Here is a 19,968-nt window from a genome sequence, read left to right on the forward strand (position 1 = left end):
ACAAATATACAGTGGAAAACCATCCCATACCAGGAGGGTGGCACGCTGGCATTGCTCAGATGTTCCAGTGGTACCGGGTTGAAAGTTGTGGAAGTAGGTTTTCTTGCTGCTGGGCGAAGAACATTGTTAGTGACTGTGTATTCATGGTAATGTATGTGTCATGTAAAAAAAAGATTGTTTACTTAGAGAACTGGTTTTGTTTGTTCTATGGTTCAGCGCTAATGCAAACTGTTTGGCTATTTATGCAGCTCATTATGGCTTGACCACCTAACACTCTGAGCAAGGAGCGGTGGTGCACTGGTTAGCACACTGCGCGATGGGACTGGGACCCCCCTTTCCCCTTTCACCAACTTACACTGACCACCACAATGGCTTGGATCTAGCAGAGAAATTACAAAAGTACAATAAATTATTATTTATTTTCATATAACGCTTTTCATTCAGCCCTTAGTTTTGATGCTAAAATAGTTTTGCGTAAATAAATCATGTGTTGGAATGCTGAACTTCGCAAGGTAACGAGGCCGTGATTTGTCTGTCCGTCTGTGCAGTCCACATTCAAGGGATGGATGGATATCATGTACGCTGCAGTTGATTCTCGTCAAAACGTAAGCTGTTGTATCCAAAACTTTGAATTCCCAGTGTTAACACAAGGCAACGACGCGCCTTGTCTACGGTTGTGTTTTATACGTTCGACTCGTGCCTCGTAGAACATTGTTTTTTAATAGAATGACGGGGTAAGTAAAAATGATCATCATCGCTGAGTAGAAAGGAAACTGTGCAGGTTTTACTTGCTGCCCGTTCTCATTTCCTCTCAGTGAAACAAAAAAAAGCGAAAAAACTCGTCATTATTTTTCATTCGCCTGTTATTTCACGGGTGAGTTCACCGAAGCAGAAAGTTCTGACACTTGAATCAACATGCGCGCATATGCGAATAACTCTGCGTGCGACGGTATGCTCAGCACTTCCCCCAACAGTCCCACCCCGTATACATGTTTCAGATTTGTCTCTGTAACGCAGCTGCACTGAAGGCTGAGTCCACCAGCCCTGTGCCAGGCCTCGAAACTTCGAAGTCTATGCCAGGATGAGTGAAAACTCTTTGGTTGCGACAAGGTCAAGTGGTTCTGCGATGACAACACTGAGCCGTCACTGCTGAAATCCTTTGGTTCGAAGTTGGTTTTCAGTTACCCGTGATTAAACCAGGTTGACAAATGTGGCTGATGGTCTTGGACTTGTCACAAGCGTCTATAAAAAAAATGTCCATAATACGTTAGCTTTTTTCATTTTATTTGGATAAATTCTCGCCATGAGAATGAATTAAACCACCAGTTTGACTGCCATGCCCCGGATGTTTCTCTCGAGCAGGGCGTGTCTTGTGCGTGATTAAAACAACAAAAAACTTACAGGGATCTCAGAACTAGACTTGAGATATCTCCTTAACTCGAGGTGTCATCTGACATACAAGCAGTCAGCTGCTCTGTGAGAGTCGCACATGGACACTTTGTCCCATGGCACATGATGTCGCTAATCGCGCATTTGAAGTCAAAGCCCTTGTCGACAGCAAGGAAACGTCCCATCCAACTTCTGTAGAAGGCAAATGGACGTCGTTGTTGTTGTTGTGTCTGTGTCAGAACTTCTTCTGGTGGCCTTTTTCAGCCTCGGCTTCAAAGCGCCATGGCCAGTTGCATAACATCGCCTTTTGGCGTCATCTGGTCCAACCCATGTGAGACTAGGCTCTAAGGAAAGCTGTCTCGGGTGTGGACCAATCAACTTCAAGGACAGTGCACATTATCAGAGTTGTGTTTTTTGTTTGCATTATGACTTGTAGGCATTGCGGTCTATGCAAACATGACTCCTTGTAAAAAGGTGTCAGTTTTGTTGCCAGATAGAAGGGTAAAAGATCAATTATCAATTAACATCCCTGAAGTTACAAAAACAATCCCCTCAATGAATACTGATTTTAATCGGCATAAAGAGGACTGTGTATTCGAGTTTTTGTTTTATGCAACTGGGCCCCTGTCTTTGAACGGAATCCCAGTGACTTGGTCGGTGTCCTGATTAACACGTGCTGTACCCTGTGTTGTGTTATTCCATTGCAGAATACCGAACAGCCTCGGTTTGAGGAGAGTTCGGGATACTATTTGTTCTTTGTCATCTTCATTATATTTGGAGCATTTTTCATCCTCAACCTTTTCATTGGTGTGATCATTGACAACTTCAACCAGCAAAAGAAAAAGATACGTTCCCCTCTTTGGCTCCGCATTTCACTGCATGCCGCCCGTGTTCTGTAACGTGCCGTCACTTTTTCTCTCTTTCTTTCTTGAGCGTGCGTGTGCGTGTGTTGACGCGCGCGTGTGTGTGTGTTCACGCTTCACGAGTGTGCTCCTAATCGCTTTGAGTTTGCTTTCAATTATTTAAGCCAAATCTCATGCAAAAATAATTATTTTGCCACTGGCCGATGCGTCTCCGGGTTGGTGCCGTGTTTGGAAGCAAAGCAGCGTTTTCACTGTGCGCCGATGAACCGGACGAGAGAGAGAGAGAGAGTGATCTTGCATAATTTTTATAAATGTATATATTTTTTACTATATTCTTTCAAAGGAGAGTACCTGGGGGGGGGGGGGGGGAACATAATTTTGACGTGAATTTTCTGCAATGGATTTGAGTCGAAAAGGTGGCTGCCAACTGTCAAGAGGTGATCTAAACAATGATACTTTTCAGATTGTTTTGGGGGGCTGGTGGTCTAGACAAGGCTGATAAGCATTATGCATGCAATGTGGTGGTCTCCAATGGGATGCAAGGCATGATGGGAGTCGTGATATGTGTATAAGCAACACACTTTTACCCTCATGTTTGTTTCCAGCCTCCACGCAGTTTCCCATTGCAATGGGGTTGCCTCACCATTCACAGCAATGTGTTGCTCTTGAAGGGATGCTGCTCTCGTTTGTCAACGTTGGCCCTGCATGCAGAATTCAAAAACACGCCTCGTTTTTTTCGTTTATGTCGCACGTGCAATTTGAGTCTCAGTAGTCGGCCATCCCCCTTGCAAAAATATCCTATCATTAAAGTGAGTGTTCATGGGGAGCTGGTGAAAGGCTTTCACAGCACAACGCTGAGTGTTAATAAGGCTAATTTCCTGCGAGGAGATCCCATTGTGCAGCATTACTGAGTAATCTCTCAAGAGCCGAGAACGCAAGCCTCCTCTTTTATGGGCATCCCCCCAGTGACTTCTCCGGCAGCCGAACACTTTACAGATCGCGCCTTCTCCTCCGCGTGCACCCCTTTGTAGAGCCCATCCATTAAGGTGGCTCCATTTCCTGTGAAATGCAGGGTGCTAATTCACCCATTCCCTGTTGGACTACATGGAGACGATTTGCAATGTGCCGCTTGTTTAGCACGTGACAGCGAGCACTCTGCGTGCATGCATTTGTGCCATTACGTGCCTGTAGAATGCAGCTTAGAAAGTAGGTCTCTGCAACATCTAGAGTTTTCTTCCTTTGCACACGTGGGTCTCCTCCAGGCGCTCAGATTTCCTCCCACGCACACGTGGTACCAAATACAACAAATTGGCCAAACGTCCCAAACGGGCAGCTTATCCGGCAACGAGCGTTGAGACTTGGAGAGCAAATCACCGGGAACGCGTCCGCCCTCGCCAGGTCTCAGGAGCTCATCAGCATCGAGCCTGGATAGTGCTTGTTGCGGGGTCACGTGGTGGGCAGCAGAGGGCAGTGCGGCAGATGTTCAAACGCCAAAACTGAAACCTTTTGCGAGGAATCATGTTTGCGTTAACCGCATATTCTTGTGGCGAACGTGCAAACAGAAAAACATGCTTTGCTCGTACTATGCATTGTCTTTGAAACTGATTTTTCCACACCAGAGCTGTCCCAGTTTCAAAGGCAATGCATATTACGACCAGAGGATGTTGTTTGGTTGTACCGTATGTTTATGCCTCTACGCTTATGTTCCCCGCCTTCTCCAACCCGCACTGACCAGCGTGGTGAATTACAGTCAAATAACCCCCAACGAGTCAAGTGGCTTGGGATGGGGGGGGGGGTGCTCATCCGTCAATGGATTGACAAAGGGCTAGACATATGCTTGTACGTGAGGATCATTATGATGTATATGTTCAGAATATCGGCTGTCCGCGTGTTTTACAATAGCTGAATTAGTCTCGGCTGAACCCAAGCAGTGTTCGGCTTCGTTAAAAACACGAGGACATTTCCCTGCCGTGGCCCTTTGCGTATGAACCACTGAGCGAGGCGTCTTTATGAATTTCACCACTTGCGACAGCCGGTGTGTCCCAGCGTGTCGTCGTAACGGTGCGGTTTCACCCCGAGGGATAGCGTCGCCAGAGATGAAGGCACATCGTGAGCCCCGCTCGTTTCCCTGTCAGCGCCGACGCACACCGACGCGAATGGAAGGTTGTAACCAGATTTTTCTTTTTTGTCGTCCCTGCACTTTGGTGGAGAAGACATCTTCCTCACTGAGGAGCAGAGGAAATACCACAACGCGATGAAGAAGCTCGGATCCAAGAAGCCCAGAAAGCCAGTGCCAAGACCGAATGTAAATACATCCCCTGTTAAACTCTCTGACTGAAGAGGTGATCCCTAGATTTCCGTCAAAGCAACCGAGAAATAGGTCAGATTGTTCGGGAGCGAGTCTGCCGACCAGAGTTTGGCTCCCAGCCATGGCTAGCGTCGGTGGCGGTGAGTGTTTTCAGACGCAGGATAATCTTGGTTCTTTCGGTAAAGTCACGTAGAAGGGAAGTAATAAAATAATCGAAAAAAAACATAATAAAACAATTCTCACGACGTTTCGGCCACAACGCAAGCAGCCGTCTTCAGGTGAAGAAAGTTTCATTTCTTATTTTATTATGTTTTATTTTTATTATTTTATTACTTCCCTTCTACGTGACTTTACCGAAAGAACCAAGATGAATCCCTGCAGTCACGAAAGCTTTAAATCGAAATTTAGACGCAGGATAAATTAAAATTCTGAGATTCTGATGCTGTCGATTCATCAACATACACTGACCAGAATGATAAAGTATGGTCAAACAACTCTCACGACTGACTTGACATGGGGTGGCCTTCATGCAGCATTAGATTGACAAACGGCTGTTACTTTACAACTTGTTTTGTTAGAAAAACAGTGTATTTGTCGGTTTTAGATAGTTTATTGTTTTCCAAAAAAAATCTTGTTTCTTGTTAACATTTTCTCCAGGTGTTGTGTGCTGTGATTTATGTTGCTTTTATTTACAGGAACAATGGATGGCATTCATCACATATAGCAACATCCTGAATATAACAATCTATTATTGGATGGAATCCATCATTAAACATTAGTTTACAGCATCTAAAGTGCATTTATTCAATGACACATGACTTATGAATTTTATCCGGTTCTCAAGTAGGCTACGTTTTTGGGAGTATGAAGTGAATATCACTGAGCAACCCTGAGATGCTCATCCAGTGATATCTGGTCCACAGAGTTGAGGGAAGCACTCTCCCACCCACTGTGCATATGAGAGTAACGTTCGATACATGCCAGTCAAATAGTCAAGCCGATATAACATTTCTCAGAGCTGGAATTTGACCAAGTTCCACAGGACATTTCTTTTTTGCGAATAAAATGAAACTCAGTCTGGTGTATATGCAAAGGGTGGGCCCGGCCCCACTCTGCCACACCTAGTAGAGAAACGAGTCTGAAGCATGGCACAGATGGGATGGAAGGCACTGCATAGCAGCACTGATGAAATATACATATGAGTTGACGTCTCTCGTAACCAAAGTCTGTCGGCCAAAATGTTAATGGATGCGTTTTTCTTTCGCGAGTCACGTCTCTTTGCCATTAATATTTGATAAACCTTAAAAACAACCCCACACATTCTGCCGTAATAAAGTTAGATGTGTTTTTTTGTTGGGTTAATAAATCACATGACTATAATTTATTTCACTTTTATTATGATGATCATAATTGACCTTCTGCTAATTCGCATCACGTGCACAATTTTGATACTTGCGATGATGATCACGGTGATGACGACGACGATGATAATGATGATGATTTTTGGCATTTATTGATGATTTGATTTGAAGCAATTATTACAAAACAAATCATAAGCACGATACATTTCGGCTAATGCAGCGAATGTGGTTGGGCAAGTGAGACCGCTCAAAAAATAAAACTGTTAAAATAAGACAAACAAATAAGAGACTTCTAGTTACCCTGAATCATGAAACTTCATTAATCCCTGGGGGCCACGTGGTGAATTATCACAATCATAATGATGACATGTATGATGATGATGATTATTACAATGATGTTTGTGACGACAACGATAATAATGATGATGACATGATGTTTACGGTAATTTTCATGATTGCAATGATGTTCAAGACAATGATGAGGAAAATGATGATGATGATGACCATCATCATATTCACCTTGTGACAAGCGAGGGCCACCTCCTGTCGAACTGACCTGGTGCCTCCCCCTCCACCCTCCAACACAGAACAAGTACCAGGGAATGGCGTACGACCTCGTGCACTGGCAGGCATTTGAGATTGGCATCATGGTGCTAATCTGCCTCAACATGCTGACCATGATGATAGAGGCGGACGAGCAGAGCGACGCGATGAGAACGGCACTGTACATCACCAACATCGTCTTCATCGGCATCTTCACCACCGAGTGTGTCCTCAAAATGTTCGCACTTCGACAGTACTTCTTCACGTTCCCGTGGAACGTGTTTGACTTTGCCGTCGTCACCTTGTCCGTCTTCGGTGAGTTCCTCCATCCGCTCGCGTACTGGGCACAAAGACCGACGTCCTAGTCTTAGTTCTTTCGGTAAAGTCACGTAGATATAAAATGAAATTAAAATTAATAAAAATAAAACAATCAAAATCATAATGCAAACAGTGATTTTTATTGTTTTATTTTTATAAATTTTTATTTCATTTTTTACTTACGTGACTTTACCGAAAGAACTAAGAGTATGAATCCTTGCAGTCACGAAAGCTTCAAATCTAGAACCAACGTCCTAGTCCAACGTATCTCCCCCGCTCAAATGAGCTCGCTGAGCATTTGTGTAGTGCATTGTAGAGGGTGGCCGGAACGTTTGTCCATGGGTTTGATGCTAGGTTATCATGAAAACAAGTAACGTAATAGAATTGAAATAGCCTTCAAAATGTAATTTTAATATTGTATATATACATTATCATTTGTGCAAGTTGCATCTCAAAATGCTGGAGAAGTTGTCGACAACAAGATTTTACTTGGATGAAAAGACTCACCGGATTTGTTGCTAACACTGCCTTACAACCAACATTTATATCTAGTAGAGTTAAGATCGGAAGAAATAGCTCTTATTCAGAGGGAAGAGTGAGTGGGTAGGAAGACTGACTGACTTTATGTTCAGTGATTACATTTTACAACTTTAAAGCGGTCAATTGTCCAGTCCTCGTTCTGCAAACTCTGAAGAAGAGTGATTGCCTGAAACGTCAGCCTATGATATATCGGTCTGTTATAAGGCAGTATTAATGACAACCTTGCAATCGTTATGTTGTTGGTGTGTGCTTGTGAATACCATTGCCCATGCAGCAGTCCCTGAATTGTTTGTCTTGTTATTGGTGCTTGCGTTTATTGTTGTTGTTGGTGTTTGTTCGTTGCCGATATTGTTTGCATCGTTTAAAAAAAAACATGTTCAATGATAATATTTGTTCTAACAACAATATTCAAAATTCTCTATTTTTGAAATCATACTGAAACAGTGAAGGTTTTTGTGTTCGTGTGGAGAAAAAGAGACCCAATGTTGGATCCGTCCATTGGTAGTATTTCATTTGTTTTTCGTTTACATACATTTTCTCTCTTAAGTCTTATTTCTGTTTTGACTTATGGGTGTCTTTGAATTTTAAGATCGTTTTTTTTCTGTAAATATTACGATGATACTTCCGTTTGAAAATACATGGTGTCTATGTTCTATGCTATAACCTTATGCTACACTCTCAGAGAGAGAGGCCTGTGAATGTGGGACAAAAATGCAACATCAGGATCATAATCTTAGTTTATCCTGGAGGAGTCCGATGAGCTATGAAACTGTTTCGTAGATGTTCAGTAGTGGCGGGTGAGCAAGTTACATCAACAAACAATGCAAGAGACGCGATATGAGTGCTCAACAGAGATATGGTAAACAAATCACTATACATAGATGTGAATATATTAGAAAAGTACAAATTGCACGAGTGATACATTTGGAAACACAAAATGCAAGCTTGGGCAAGGCACAAAAACAACAACAGTCCCAGACTACACGAACACAAATAGACACACAGTCTGTCAATTACATGGCACATTAAAGCCAAAAATCAATGTCACGTTTTTAAAATTTGTTCACATATCACATGCATGGTTGAAAAAGTATTTGCAGAAATCCTCTTTAAAGGATGCATGACCTTCCCATAACACCCCTCACAATATTTACAGCACATTACCCATTCAGGGTGAATTCACCATACCTGTCACACACGTATAATTAATGTCGAGTCAAACATGTATGTGTGCCAGTTGTCCATTGAAAACGAATGCTTCAACTTTACTTTTGCTCTTCGTACAAACCCCAGCGGGCACTCATGCCGATGTTTAATATTTAACATTCTAAATATATTCATTTGCAATAGCCTGAAAAATGTATCACCACCACTCATATTTAATGTTTGTGCTGAATCTTACCCGACCAACAATGGCAGGAGGAGTGGTTGTTTGGCCTTTTTTGGCGAAACTTCCTTTTGCAAGATTAGTTTCATTGAACGATTTAGAAGTCTTCAGAATTTGCATAACATCTACTTGTATACTTTGACTGGTAGTGTTTGCATTCCTGATAAACAAATGAGAGACGCACTGTTTTAAAGTGTCAAAATTCCATCTGCTTCATTATGTGTTGTAGACTATGGTTTTATGATCATTATGACCTCATACATTTAATTAAGCGACAAATATGGAAAACAACGGCCGACCCTCAAACTGACGGCAGGCTTCCAGACCCTTGCCACGTTCACCCAACAACAGCTGCATGGGGCGATGAATTGGCCAATCTGAAATTTTCATTACCGATACATCAGGCAGAAGAAGAGCTTAGACGTGACCAATTGCAACAAGAACGCTTCTTAAAACTATGACTGTCATGAAATATCTGTGCAAATAATAGACAACCCGTTAGGTAGTGATGTTCTAAAGAAACTGAACGGACAGTCTGCTCACCCATTAAATCCCATGCGGCATGGTGACTTCGCACTCCTTTTGCGATGTTCCCTTTGATTTGGAGTGGCCCATGGAATTGCTGTGAATGGCACCGCAATTAGTCAAAGCTAAAGGGGAATCACGATGAGATTCACCTGTAATAAATTACTGTGAGGGCTCACGCGGGTATGTCACCCCCCCCCTCCCATCCCACCGTGAGCTTCCCTTAACCATGCACACACCAAATGCCTCTCCAATGGCACATGGCACATCTATAACATGTCTTTGAAATGTGGCCATGTCACATGCTGAGGTCTTGTAAATTGTTATTGTTGCAAATAAGAACAACCCAGGGCCGATGAGCCAATGTATCGGATTAAATGTGTGTGGGTTTTTTTTGTTCACGTAATTTCGACTTCATCCGCATAAATTGCATAGCATAAACTTGCACATGATAGCTGGACAATTCAAATTGATGGAGGTGTCCAGGATGAATTTCATGGACAAACAAACAAACACGCAGATTAGCCACGTAAAGGATAGTCAGCTGATTGACCATTTCATGACCTCCTTCACACTAGCCATTGGCTGATAGCGGTGTCTTAAATGAAACAGTAACTTGTGACATGGCAACCAACCTCCTCGAGACTGGGAGAGCTTCCACAGAATACAGCAATAGAGACCTGAAACCAACACATTCCAATGTCCTGGGCTGCCTAATTCAACACCGCATAGCTCACCCCACTGAAGGGCCTCTGTCTCTGCTGGTGAAATTGCATAATCAATTCCATGTATAAAGGAAACTTTTAGACTGCATATGTATGTCTACGTGTCCCGTATTGACACATAGCTATGTGTGTATACATTACATATTTTTTCGTTTGGACGCAGTCTAAATTCCAAATATTACATGTTGTTTCGACAATACCTAACGCTTGCTGTGCTACAAATAATTACGTGCAACAATTAATTAATCGCTTAATGTCGATTGTTTACACGCACGATACGAATTCATTTACTTTTAATCCACCTTGAATATTATTCGTTGAATTATAAAACAAAATAACCCTACGATTAACAGCTATTATAGCATCGAGAACATCTACACTGTATACTTTCTTTGACTAAAAATACATCTTTGCCCATATTTTATTCGGTTACATATTTAATTTTCCCATGATTTACTTTGGAATAATATCATTGGCAGTCTAAAGGCTATCCTAATGTGTGATGTGCCACTGGTGTTGAACTTTTCGCCTGCACCACAAATCTTAAACACCTCCAAAGATCCTACCACACACGGGGGCCGGTATTGATAATGATCAGAATTCAGCATCGCCTTTCCCGCAGAGCGGCGTGTTTCACGCAGCTCCGTGAAGGTGATTGAGGCCAGCAGAAATAGCAATTGCACAGGCCTAGTCAGTCACATCATTGGAACAACACAAGGCAATTCGAGATGCCTCTCATCTTAAACGACCAATGTGGAGCTGCGTTTTTTGGACCAAAGCTCAGTTTGGGGAAACCCTCTCAATGCCCAAGTACTTAACAACCAATCAGCGGTCAGACGGATCAAAAATGTCCCATTCCTCATTGCTGTAGAAGAACGAGACCATGTGACTGAGAGTAATGTTGAGGGTAATAGTAATAACATGGCTCAGTGGCTCTCACCAGGGGCATTTCGAACCCTCAGAAAGCTTCTGACGGAAGGGCACGTTAAGGTGAACTTTTTTTTATCTCACTAAAACACTCACCCCCCCCCCCCCCCTGTGTGGTGCTATTTTTGGTGGAAAGGTCCCCACTGTCTGGCAGATCAATGCATACCGGGGATTTATCGGGGTTCCTTTCTGTTTGTTGGTGCTGTCATTTTGGACTTTCGGTTGGTGCATTGAGTTAATTGTATTCACTAATCTCGATGATTTTTTTTATAACCGTAATCATGATACGCGTTCAATTACGACTATCCTTAATGTTTTCTATTTGCATCACAGCATGATTTTGTTCTCAGCCATCAATGTGAATGAAAACATGAATGTGAGTCGGTCACATACGTGGTCCCAAAAAAGTTATGATTTTCATGTAATATACAGTAAAAAAGTATGTGCATAAAAATGTACAACTGTCTTTTAAGTTCCCTTATTTTTTCATTCATAGCACACGAATGATTTGAAAATATCGATACGATTTGTAAATATGGGCCTCATTAAATGTTAATGACGATGATGTGCATTACATAACTGGGCCTTAATTTCTGCCGCGTCTGTCCTCTTCATTTAACCGTAAAATGTTCCCGTCACCCAGCACACCACGTCCATCACAGCTTTTACTATAGCTGTGACTACTAGTCACGTGCCTACTCGAATATACCAGCAACGTGGAAATTTATTCGGTGACAAAAATTAAGCCACGGTCATGACCAGAGTTCCTCAATCCAGCCCATCACGATGACGTATTTCTCCCCGCCGATCCGAGCACACCCAGAACATGTAAGTGAACAGTGAGCCACGACGGGCAATCAAGAGGGTGGCTTTTTTTTCTCCCTTTCAGACCTCGCGATGGCTGACAACAGCTGGCTGTCCAACATCGTGGAGCCAACTTTGTTCCGGGTGGTGCGTCTCTTCCGAGTTGGTCGCATCCTGCGTCTCATCCGCGGGGCGCAGGGCATCCGCACGCTGCTCTTCGCGCTGCTCATGTCGCTGCCGGCGCTCTTCAACATCGGCCTGCTCCTCTTTGTGGTCATGTTCATCTTCTCCGTCTTCGGCATGTCCAACTTTGGCTACCTGAAGCACACGGCCGGCATCGACGATATCTTCAACTTCGAGACGTTCGGCGGCTCCATGCTGTGCCTCTTCCAGATCACGACGTCAGCCGGCTGGGACGGGCTCCTGGCACCGACCCTCTTGAGCAAGGAGCCGGACTGCGAACCGAACGCCGTTCACGTGGGCACCAACGTCGTGGGCAACTGCGGCAACAAGGCCATCGGCTGCGCGTTCTTCGTGACGTACATCATCATCTCCTTCCTCATCGTCGTCAACATGTACATCGCCGTCATCCTCGAGAACTTCAATGTGGCCACGGCGGAGAGCAGCGAGCCGCTTAGCGAGGATGACTTTGAGATGTTCTACGACATCTGGGGAAAGTTCGACCCCAACGCCACGCAGTTCATCTCATTCACAGAGCTCCCGAATTTCATCGACAGCCTCGACGAACCGCTGCGCGTGCCCAAGCCCAACCAGCTGGCTGTGGCAGTCATGGACCTGCCGATAGTGGAAGGCGACCGCATCCACTGCCTGGAGGTGCTCTTCGCTCTCACCAAGCGCGTGCTCGGTCAGGGTGAGGGCCTGGAGGGCCTGCGTGAGCAGATGGAGGAGCGCTTCATCGCGGCCAACCCCGAGCAGGTGAACCTCGAGCCCGTGACGACGACACTGCAGCGGCAGCAGCAGGAGATGGCCGCGCTCAAGATCCAGAAGGCCTACAGGAAGTACCTGGAGTCGCTGCCGCCCGAGGGAGGGCCCGCGCGGCTGGCGGCGCTACGCGAGATGCGTCGCGCCAGCAAGGCCCGCGACCACATCGCCACGGTGGTCACGGCGACACGTCAAATGGCTTCGGCGGAGGCGTTGAGCTCGTCGGGCGAAGACGAGGGTCTGACAGCCGCCAGCAGCAACGGCAAGATTTCGGAAAGCTCAAAAACTGGCTGAGCTCAGTTCTGCCTTAAAAGAAAGATGTAAAAATAGACGCTGCCAAGAGTGGAGGTTGTGAGACGCGACTGGGATGAGTTCGTTTTTTTTTTTTCGATTGCGCTTACTGACGCAAAATGGTATTTAAACACCGTGCTTATTACTGCAGCTGGGATTGAAAATAAGAATATTAAAATAAGCAAGCTAGTTATCAGTGTTTGGCTGAACATTTTACACATTTTATAACTTTTCCTGGACATTTATATATATAAAAAAACACAGGATATGGGTTAGATAGTACCAAACACTGGAACAGCAGAACACTCTTTAAATACAGGAATTACATGTTTATTTGAAGATGACATCTTTGTGAACAAAATAGAAATAAGCATGTGATTAGTCTAAGACCAGTATCACTTTCGTTTATACATATCTATACAATATGTACTTGTATATCAGCTCATATTCGCTGTATTTAAAATTTAGTTCGGTTTATATTTTTGCCTCTTAGATTCTGTTATTATTTGTGTCATATTCATCATCATCACTATCATCATCATCCCTCATGTGACTTGATGTGCTTCCTCTATAGGCATTGAACAATGACCCAAGATCACGCAGTGACAGCAAAATCAGTCACTGCAACATGTAGCTGCTTGAGATGCAGGTGTTTCCAGTTGCTGTATAAAATCTGAAAGTGCATTGTATCAGCTGTCTGTTGCCATCTCGCTGCACATTTAACCTCAACTCATCATAAATGAGGCAGAAAATATAAATAGCTCGACGTCAAAATAATAAGTGACCTGTGTACCATTTACCTACCTTGTTTTTTAGGTGTGCTGTCAATAAGCTGACTTAAGCTGAGTCACGGCGCTTTGTATTAATAACACAATTTGTAAAATTGCGGTCAGCAGAGAGCAGTATGGCAAAATCCATTGTTATACTGTACTGTGAACCAACGTCTGTGTTCTCCACCTTTACCAACCCGCACTGACCAGCGTGGTAAAGTATGGTCAAGGAAACCCCATGACCTTCATGGCAATGATCACCTGCCATCCAGCAGTGGACTGACGGAAAGGGCCGTGGATGTTCTATAACCCATTAAAATGAGTGAATGTTTACAGCACACATCATGTCACTTGCAGCGTCACTTCTGAGGGTTCAGAGGTCAAGATGCTCGTGAGTGAGTGTGTACTCGTTCATGGTTCTGGACTGTGGAAGCCTAGAGCCTGAGAAAGGGATGGAGGTTGGACGAATGAGTTTGCCCATTTGCTGATCACAGGGAAATTTCTTTCACCAATTAGAAAGTATTTTTTTTGTTATTGCATAACCAACCACAAGGAATGGTTCCAAGCCCATTTACAAACCACCCTCAACTCCACTCAGCCTCTCCATCTCAATTTCCCACCACTCAGAAGACTCTGTCCCATCAGCCGGAATAGCTGTGCTCGAAAAATTATCATTTGTTTTGTACTCTCTTTATCATTATCATCACCATGGATATTTGTTTTCGAATTGCATTAGCATGGTAACAATTGCTATATTTTTTCACGTATGCATTCAATGCAATTTACCCACTTTGAATGTTTAAATGTTTTACCATAAACATTGCGGAGGGAAGAGGGCATTAGGTTTTTTTTTGTGGAGCCAATATTGTATGTGACCTAATGTTTGAAACAGCATTTCAACATTCACCCTGTGTATGTCACTTGACACGATAATGCCTTGGTTGGAGAGAATGTATCAATATAAAGTTCCACCATTTATCAGATACCTGGAAAAAAATATGTTCTTTCAGATGAAATGTTTTACACAACTGATAGTTATTTTAACATTAAATGTAAAATCATGCTGTGCTCTTTTTCAACATCTTATTTTGAGTGCAGCTCCCATATGATAGCACATCTTCGTGTCGTTTCATTGGTTGGACTCGGTAACTACTGAAACCATTCTCTGCTTAATAAATTGATCTCAATGATTTGCTGTGGATGGAACAGCACCTCCTCATGAAATAACAACAGCAGGCACTGTCCCATTTGACCAACCCGACGGACTTAAGGTGTGGCGCAGGCTAAAACTGTTACATGAATAAAAAATAAAATGTAAAATTTTATACAAAAGAGAACATTCTAGTTCTGCGGTGTTTGGGTTAGATTTACGGTGTTGGTGAATGTACATTTTCGTCAAATTGTTGGCAAAAATGTGCCGATGTCTCCATCGCATAGTTGTTGTAAGGTGAACACGTAACCTTCAAGGATCGTTCTTGTAGTATCCCACGATTTAGATTTAGGTCTTCATGCTGGTCGCCAACTGCAACAACGTCTCCTACCCATCACGACCGCCTTCTCACAATTGCATCCACAACACTTGCTTGCCATATTGTATGACAAACTTACACGTTCCTTATGCTCTTCTTTCAGTGATTATTATAATCCTTTGCATGCACCTGATTCAAAATGCCAGAACTGTATATTTTTGGTGGCTTCGAGTGCAGTGGACACATCCAGTATGTAATAGCTTATCAAGAATGCCTCTGAGAATCTTTAACAATTGCACAACATCTTTTAGTTGTGCATATGCACTTACTACTTTTTAATTGCTGCCAATTAGAAAACATATATTTAAGAAACATACCACGCCCTCCAGCCACAATTGTCCCATTGATGTGACTTGACCCGGTCAATATAGTCCTTTCTGTTGATATAAAAACCAAGTCCAATCACAGAAATGTTCTTTTGTACTTACCTGGTCGTACATACACAATAACGTTTCCCAAGCGGGGACATTTTCGTTTACTTTCGTTTGATGTTTGTTTAACTGTTCCATCATCATCAGCCTTGCTCTATCGACTGCTGTACGAAGGCTTCCCCCCAAAACTTTGCTAAACCCTCGGTTTGTCCAGCGATGCATTGTACAGGAGCTCAACTCATCGCTCCATCTGTGCGGTTGACATCCTCCCGGGCACGTTCCCTGCATTGACTGCCACTCTCGCGTTAGCCCCAATCCCGTCTGAGTGACACGTCCTGCCCCCAGAGTCCACCTTGTTGCGTGTGAACGGACAGCCTCTGACGTCACCTGTTTGTTCACAATTGTGTAAACGCATCGTTCTCAAATGTTTAACGCGTCGTTGCCTTCGTCCGAACGTGTATTACGCGACACGTGACCATACTAACCCGTTAAGTAAGCTTCGATACGTCGTGAAACATTAATGCGCCTAATGGATGTAAGATACGTTTGAAAGGAGGCATGCATCATCTCCGCAAAGGCTGTAAACATTTCAACACTCGTGTATTGCATGCGCATTGAGGTGTTCCATTTGCCTGGAGAGAAAAAAAAGTAGCACATCCAATTATATACATGACAGTATGATAAACAACAATAAGTACGCGTGCAGAGAATGTACCAATGCCGTCCATGGGTGGCATTAGGGTTATGACGCTCTTTTTTACATCCTAGAATAGTTATACGCTTTGAAGGTGTATTTAGAATGAGTTGTGCAATTACACGTGCATATGCGATCTGTCCAGGTGATGCAACGGTTGAGCGCGCGGCTCGCGATCGGAGATTTGTCAATTCAAATCCAGGCCAGGAATTGGCTCGCCCCTTCGTGTTTCCGGGGGTCGGTTAAAACGAGTACAAATTTATGCGGAAGTCGGCACTGGTCAACCTCCGCATAGACTCGGCCTGCCCCATAGGAATGTGGAATTTCCACCACTGGCTCAGCGCTGTGCACAGGAGACAAGTTGAGAGAGACACCACCAATTCTGCATTTTGACAGACGATATGTACATTGCTATTGTGTATTGGGTATCCTCATTAATGAGGAGGCAAATCACTTTTCACGGTCACGGTACACGCAAAAAATCGTGCGCAGAAGGATCCATTGTTTTAAAATCCCATACAGCACGATGCATGTATGGTAATTGCACAACGTGACCGCCTGCGGCCAGTAGGGCCGCTACTTTCCCCACACGCACAACGTTTGAAAATATAATTGGTTCTTTCCATGACATTCGTGACATTTCAAAGGTGACGGGTGGGGGGGTGGAGCATTGAACCACAATTCTATTTGTAATTCAAAATTGACACTGACAGGACCTTAATATGTATCAAGTACATTCGTAAATAATTGAGTGTAGAGGTACAGCATTTCGATACAGCGTTCCCATTGATTCATTGACAGCATGAGAAAGAGAGAAAAAGCCGCCCTGAGTGTGTCTTGAACTGCGCTACGATTACGTGGGGAGACCTCCGCTATATAATTGGATGTACGTTGCTGTTTTCTAAAAAGGTTACGTTTCATGTACAAATATCAAATAAATCATGCTGTCACATTGTTTTCTTTCCCCCCAAAAATGTAAAACTTGTCGCAGCTGCAGACGTGAAAATACAAATAAAAAAATTAAACGTCATTTCTACAGAGAACGTTTGTGGCTTACTGTGAGTGATGTGTGCCGCCTATGGATCGATGGCTTTGTCTCGTCTTGCCTCGGCCAATATCAAACATCGCAAGGGCGGCTCAACTGGCACCACTGAAACTCCCCTCCCCAGTTCAAATCCAGGTAGTTACCTGCGATTGAACTGGCTTCTCAACGGTATGGTGTCAACTCAGTCACCAATTTCTGCGCAATTTTAGTTCTCCACTTTATTTATCTCAAATTCCAGCTATGATAATGTATACGTATATGTACGTATATGCGAGGAATAGCGAAACTACACAAATTCTCTCCTGCAGCCCTCTCGTAGCTGGCGGACCTCGACATTTGGCATTTAGCTTCTGAACATATCGCCATTCGCCATATAATATAGAGTAGAATGGATACACCAGTCAGTCGATCGGCAGGTCGTGTCCGGTGGGGTAAAGTGTGGGTTACCCCCACCTAGACCAGGGGTCGGCAAAGCAAAATAACGAAGAGACATTTTTTTGGGGGGGAATTCCGTAAAAAAAGAAAAACTCAATATTTAAAGAGCCGCAACGCTCGTGAATGCGGTGACGGTGGCTCTTTCATAAATAAACGTCACGAAGCAGTCGTTAAAGAGCCACATGCGGCTCCGAAGCCGCAAGTTGATGACCCCTGGACGAAACCAACATACAACAATGGGTTTTACTCTTTCTGGCAATAAAGCAGGTGTTAAGATGATGTTAAGCACCAAACTGAAACCTGTCGCAAGGAATCATGTCTGCATTAACCACACATATTTGTCGTGAACATGCAAACAAAATCCATGCTCTGGTAGTATATGATGATGCATTGTCTTTGAAACTGATTGGTCCACATCGGGGATAGTTTTCTTTAGAGCCTCGTCTCAAACAGTGTTAGACCAGAGGACGTCAAAAGGCGACCAGCACAAAGACAATGCCACTCTCAAGCCATTGAGAGCTCGGGGTGAGCAGCTACATCATGGGAACCCCCTTTGCCAGTATCGAAATATAAGAATAGGTTTTACCAATTCTGGCATTGAAACAGGTGTGAATATTTTTCGATTTAAAGCTTTTGTGACTGCAGGGATTCATCTTCTTGGTTCTTTCGGTAAAGTCACGTAGAATGGAAATAATAAAATAATAAAAATAAAACATAATAAAATAATTCTCACGACGTTTCGGCCACAACGCAAGCAGCCGTCCTCAGGTGGAGAGCAGGTCTGTGTTGAGTAGACAGAGTCTGCAGAGTCATTCAGACTGTCTACTCGACAGACCTGCTCTCCACCTGAGGACGGCTGCTTGCGTTGTGGCCGAAACGTCGTGAGAATAATTTTATTATGTTTTATTTTTATTATTTTATTTTTTCCATTCTACGTGACTTTACCGAAAGAACCAAGAAGAGGTGTGAAGATGTCAAAACACCAACATGAAACCTTTTGCAAGGAAGCATTCACGATGTAAATGTGCTTAATGCAGACATTATTCCTTGCAATAGGTTTCAATTTGGTGTATTAACATCTTAACACAACTGTTTTGTTGCCAGAAAGGGTGCAGCTTATTCTTATATTTTGATGCTGGCAAGGGAGGGCCCATGATGTCGCTGGTCAACCCGAGCTCTCAATGTCCTTAGAGTACATTGTCTTTGTGTGGTTAGCCGTTTTGCGTCCTCTTTTCTAACATTGTTTGAGACCAGGCTCTAAAGAAAGCTGTCGCTGGTGTGGAACAATCCGTGTCAAAGACAATGCATCATATACTACCAGAGCATGTTTTGTGTTTGCATGTTCACCACAAGCATATGTGGTTAATGCGGACATGATTCCTTGTTAAAGGTTTCAGTTTGGTGTTTTAACATCTTAACACAGCTGTTTTGTGGCCAGAAAGAGTCAAGCCTATTCTTATATTTTGATGCTGGCAAGGGAGGTCCCATGATAAACCAACATCCCTGTCGAGGGGCCCTCTAGAACTCCCTCTAGCGGAGGCGCTTCCTCCATCAGTGGCGTGAGCCAGAACACGTGATGGGGTTTCTGGCAGCAGCAGACACGACGAGGCTTGCTGGCTGCTCATTGCCACCGCGCATCAGCTGTTTACGCGCGATGAGTGAATAATTCAACACCGACACTCGGTACCGACTAAAGGCCACTCTTTCTGTGTGGGGGGAGGGGAGGGGGGGGGCTTTACCACACTAATGGAGATGTCTGGAGGGAGAAACGTGACGCGCTTCCCAGCGCGTCTACTCCTCCCGCACTCTCTCGCGACGAGAAGACGTTCCCGCACGCTGGAGGACACGTCCCAAAAAAGCGTGCGCCCAGTGTCAACAATGAAGTCACAAGAATCATGTCAAACGCAGCTACCGCATGGTGAGGCGTATGCATCATGAACTTCTTCCGCACCGTACGCAGCCACCCCTTTGCGGGAGATGCAGCAATAACTACCATGTATTGCTCTAAAATCCGGGATGAAAAATGACTCTTGCAATGCGGAGACTTCGATACGGCAGTCACATCAGACCAGTCATTCCATACCGCCTGTGTCTGCCCCGTGACCTGCCAGCGAGCCTTCGACACTTGACGTGGCCTCAAGGTGCACCTAGCCTGGGACGAACACAGTGGTGGCGTCACCACCACTTACTGGCGAGAGGCC

The 19,968-nt window shown here is 44.0% G+C and overlaps 1 protein-coding gene across 5 annotated transcripts in view; it reads left to right on the plus strand.

Moving 5' to 3' along the window:
• Positions 1-17,283, plus strand: part of LOC133344661 (sodium channel protein type 2 subunit alpha-like) — a 76,889-nt gene extending 59,606 nt beyond the window's left edge. For 4 of the 5 annotated variants that reach the window (XM_061554697.1, XM_061554699.1, XM_061554703.1 and 1 more), the window contains 6 exons: positions 549-605; positions 2,097-2,234; positions 4,453-4,557; positions 6,509-6,779; positions 7,767-7,823; positions 11,776-17,283. In XM_061554697.1, the coding sequence (XP_061410681.1) occupies positions 549-605; positions 2,097-2,234; positions 4,453-4,557; positions 6,509-6,779; positions 7,767-7,823; positions 11,776-12,926 (1,779 nt within the window). In that variant the 3' untranslated portion in view covers positions 12,927-17,283. The remainder of the gene's footprint in view (positions 1-548; positions 606-2,096; positions 2,235-4,452; positions 4,558-6,508; positions 6,780-7,766; positions 7,824-11,775) is intronic. The other variant, XM_061554702.1, reaches the window with a different exon arrangement.
• The last annotated feature ends 2,685 nt before the right edge of the window (positions 17,284-19,968 follow it).

Source organism: Lethenteron reissneri, chromosome 20, assembly GCF_015708825.2.
Source record: "Lethenteron reissneri isolate LAM-NWPU_2019-01 chromosome 20, ASM1570882v1, whole genome shotgun sequence".
NCBI lineage: Eukaryota > Metazoa > Chordata > Hyperoartia > Petromyzontiformes > Petromyzontidae > Lethenteron > Lethenteron reissneri.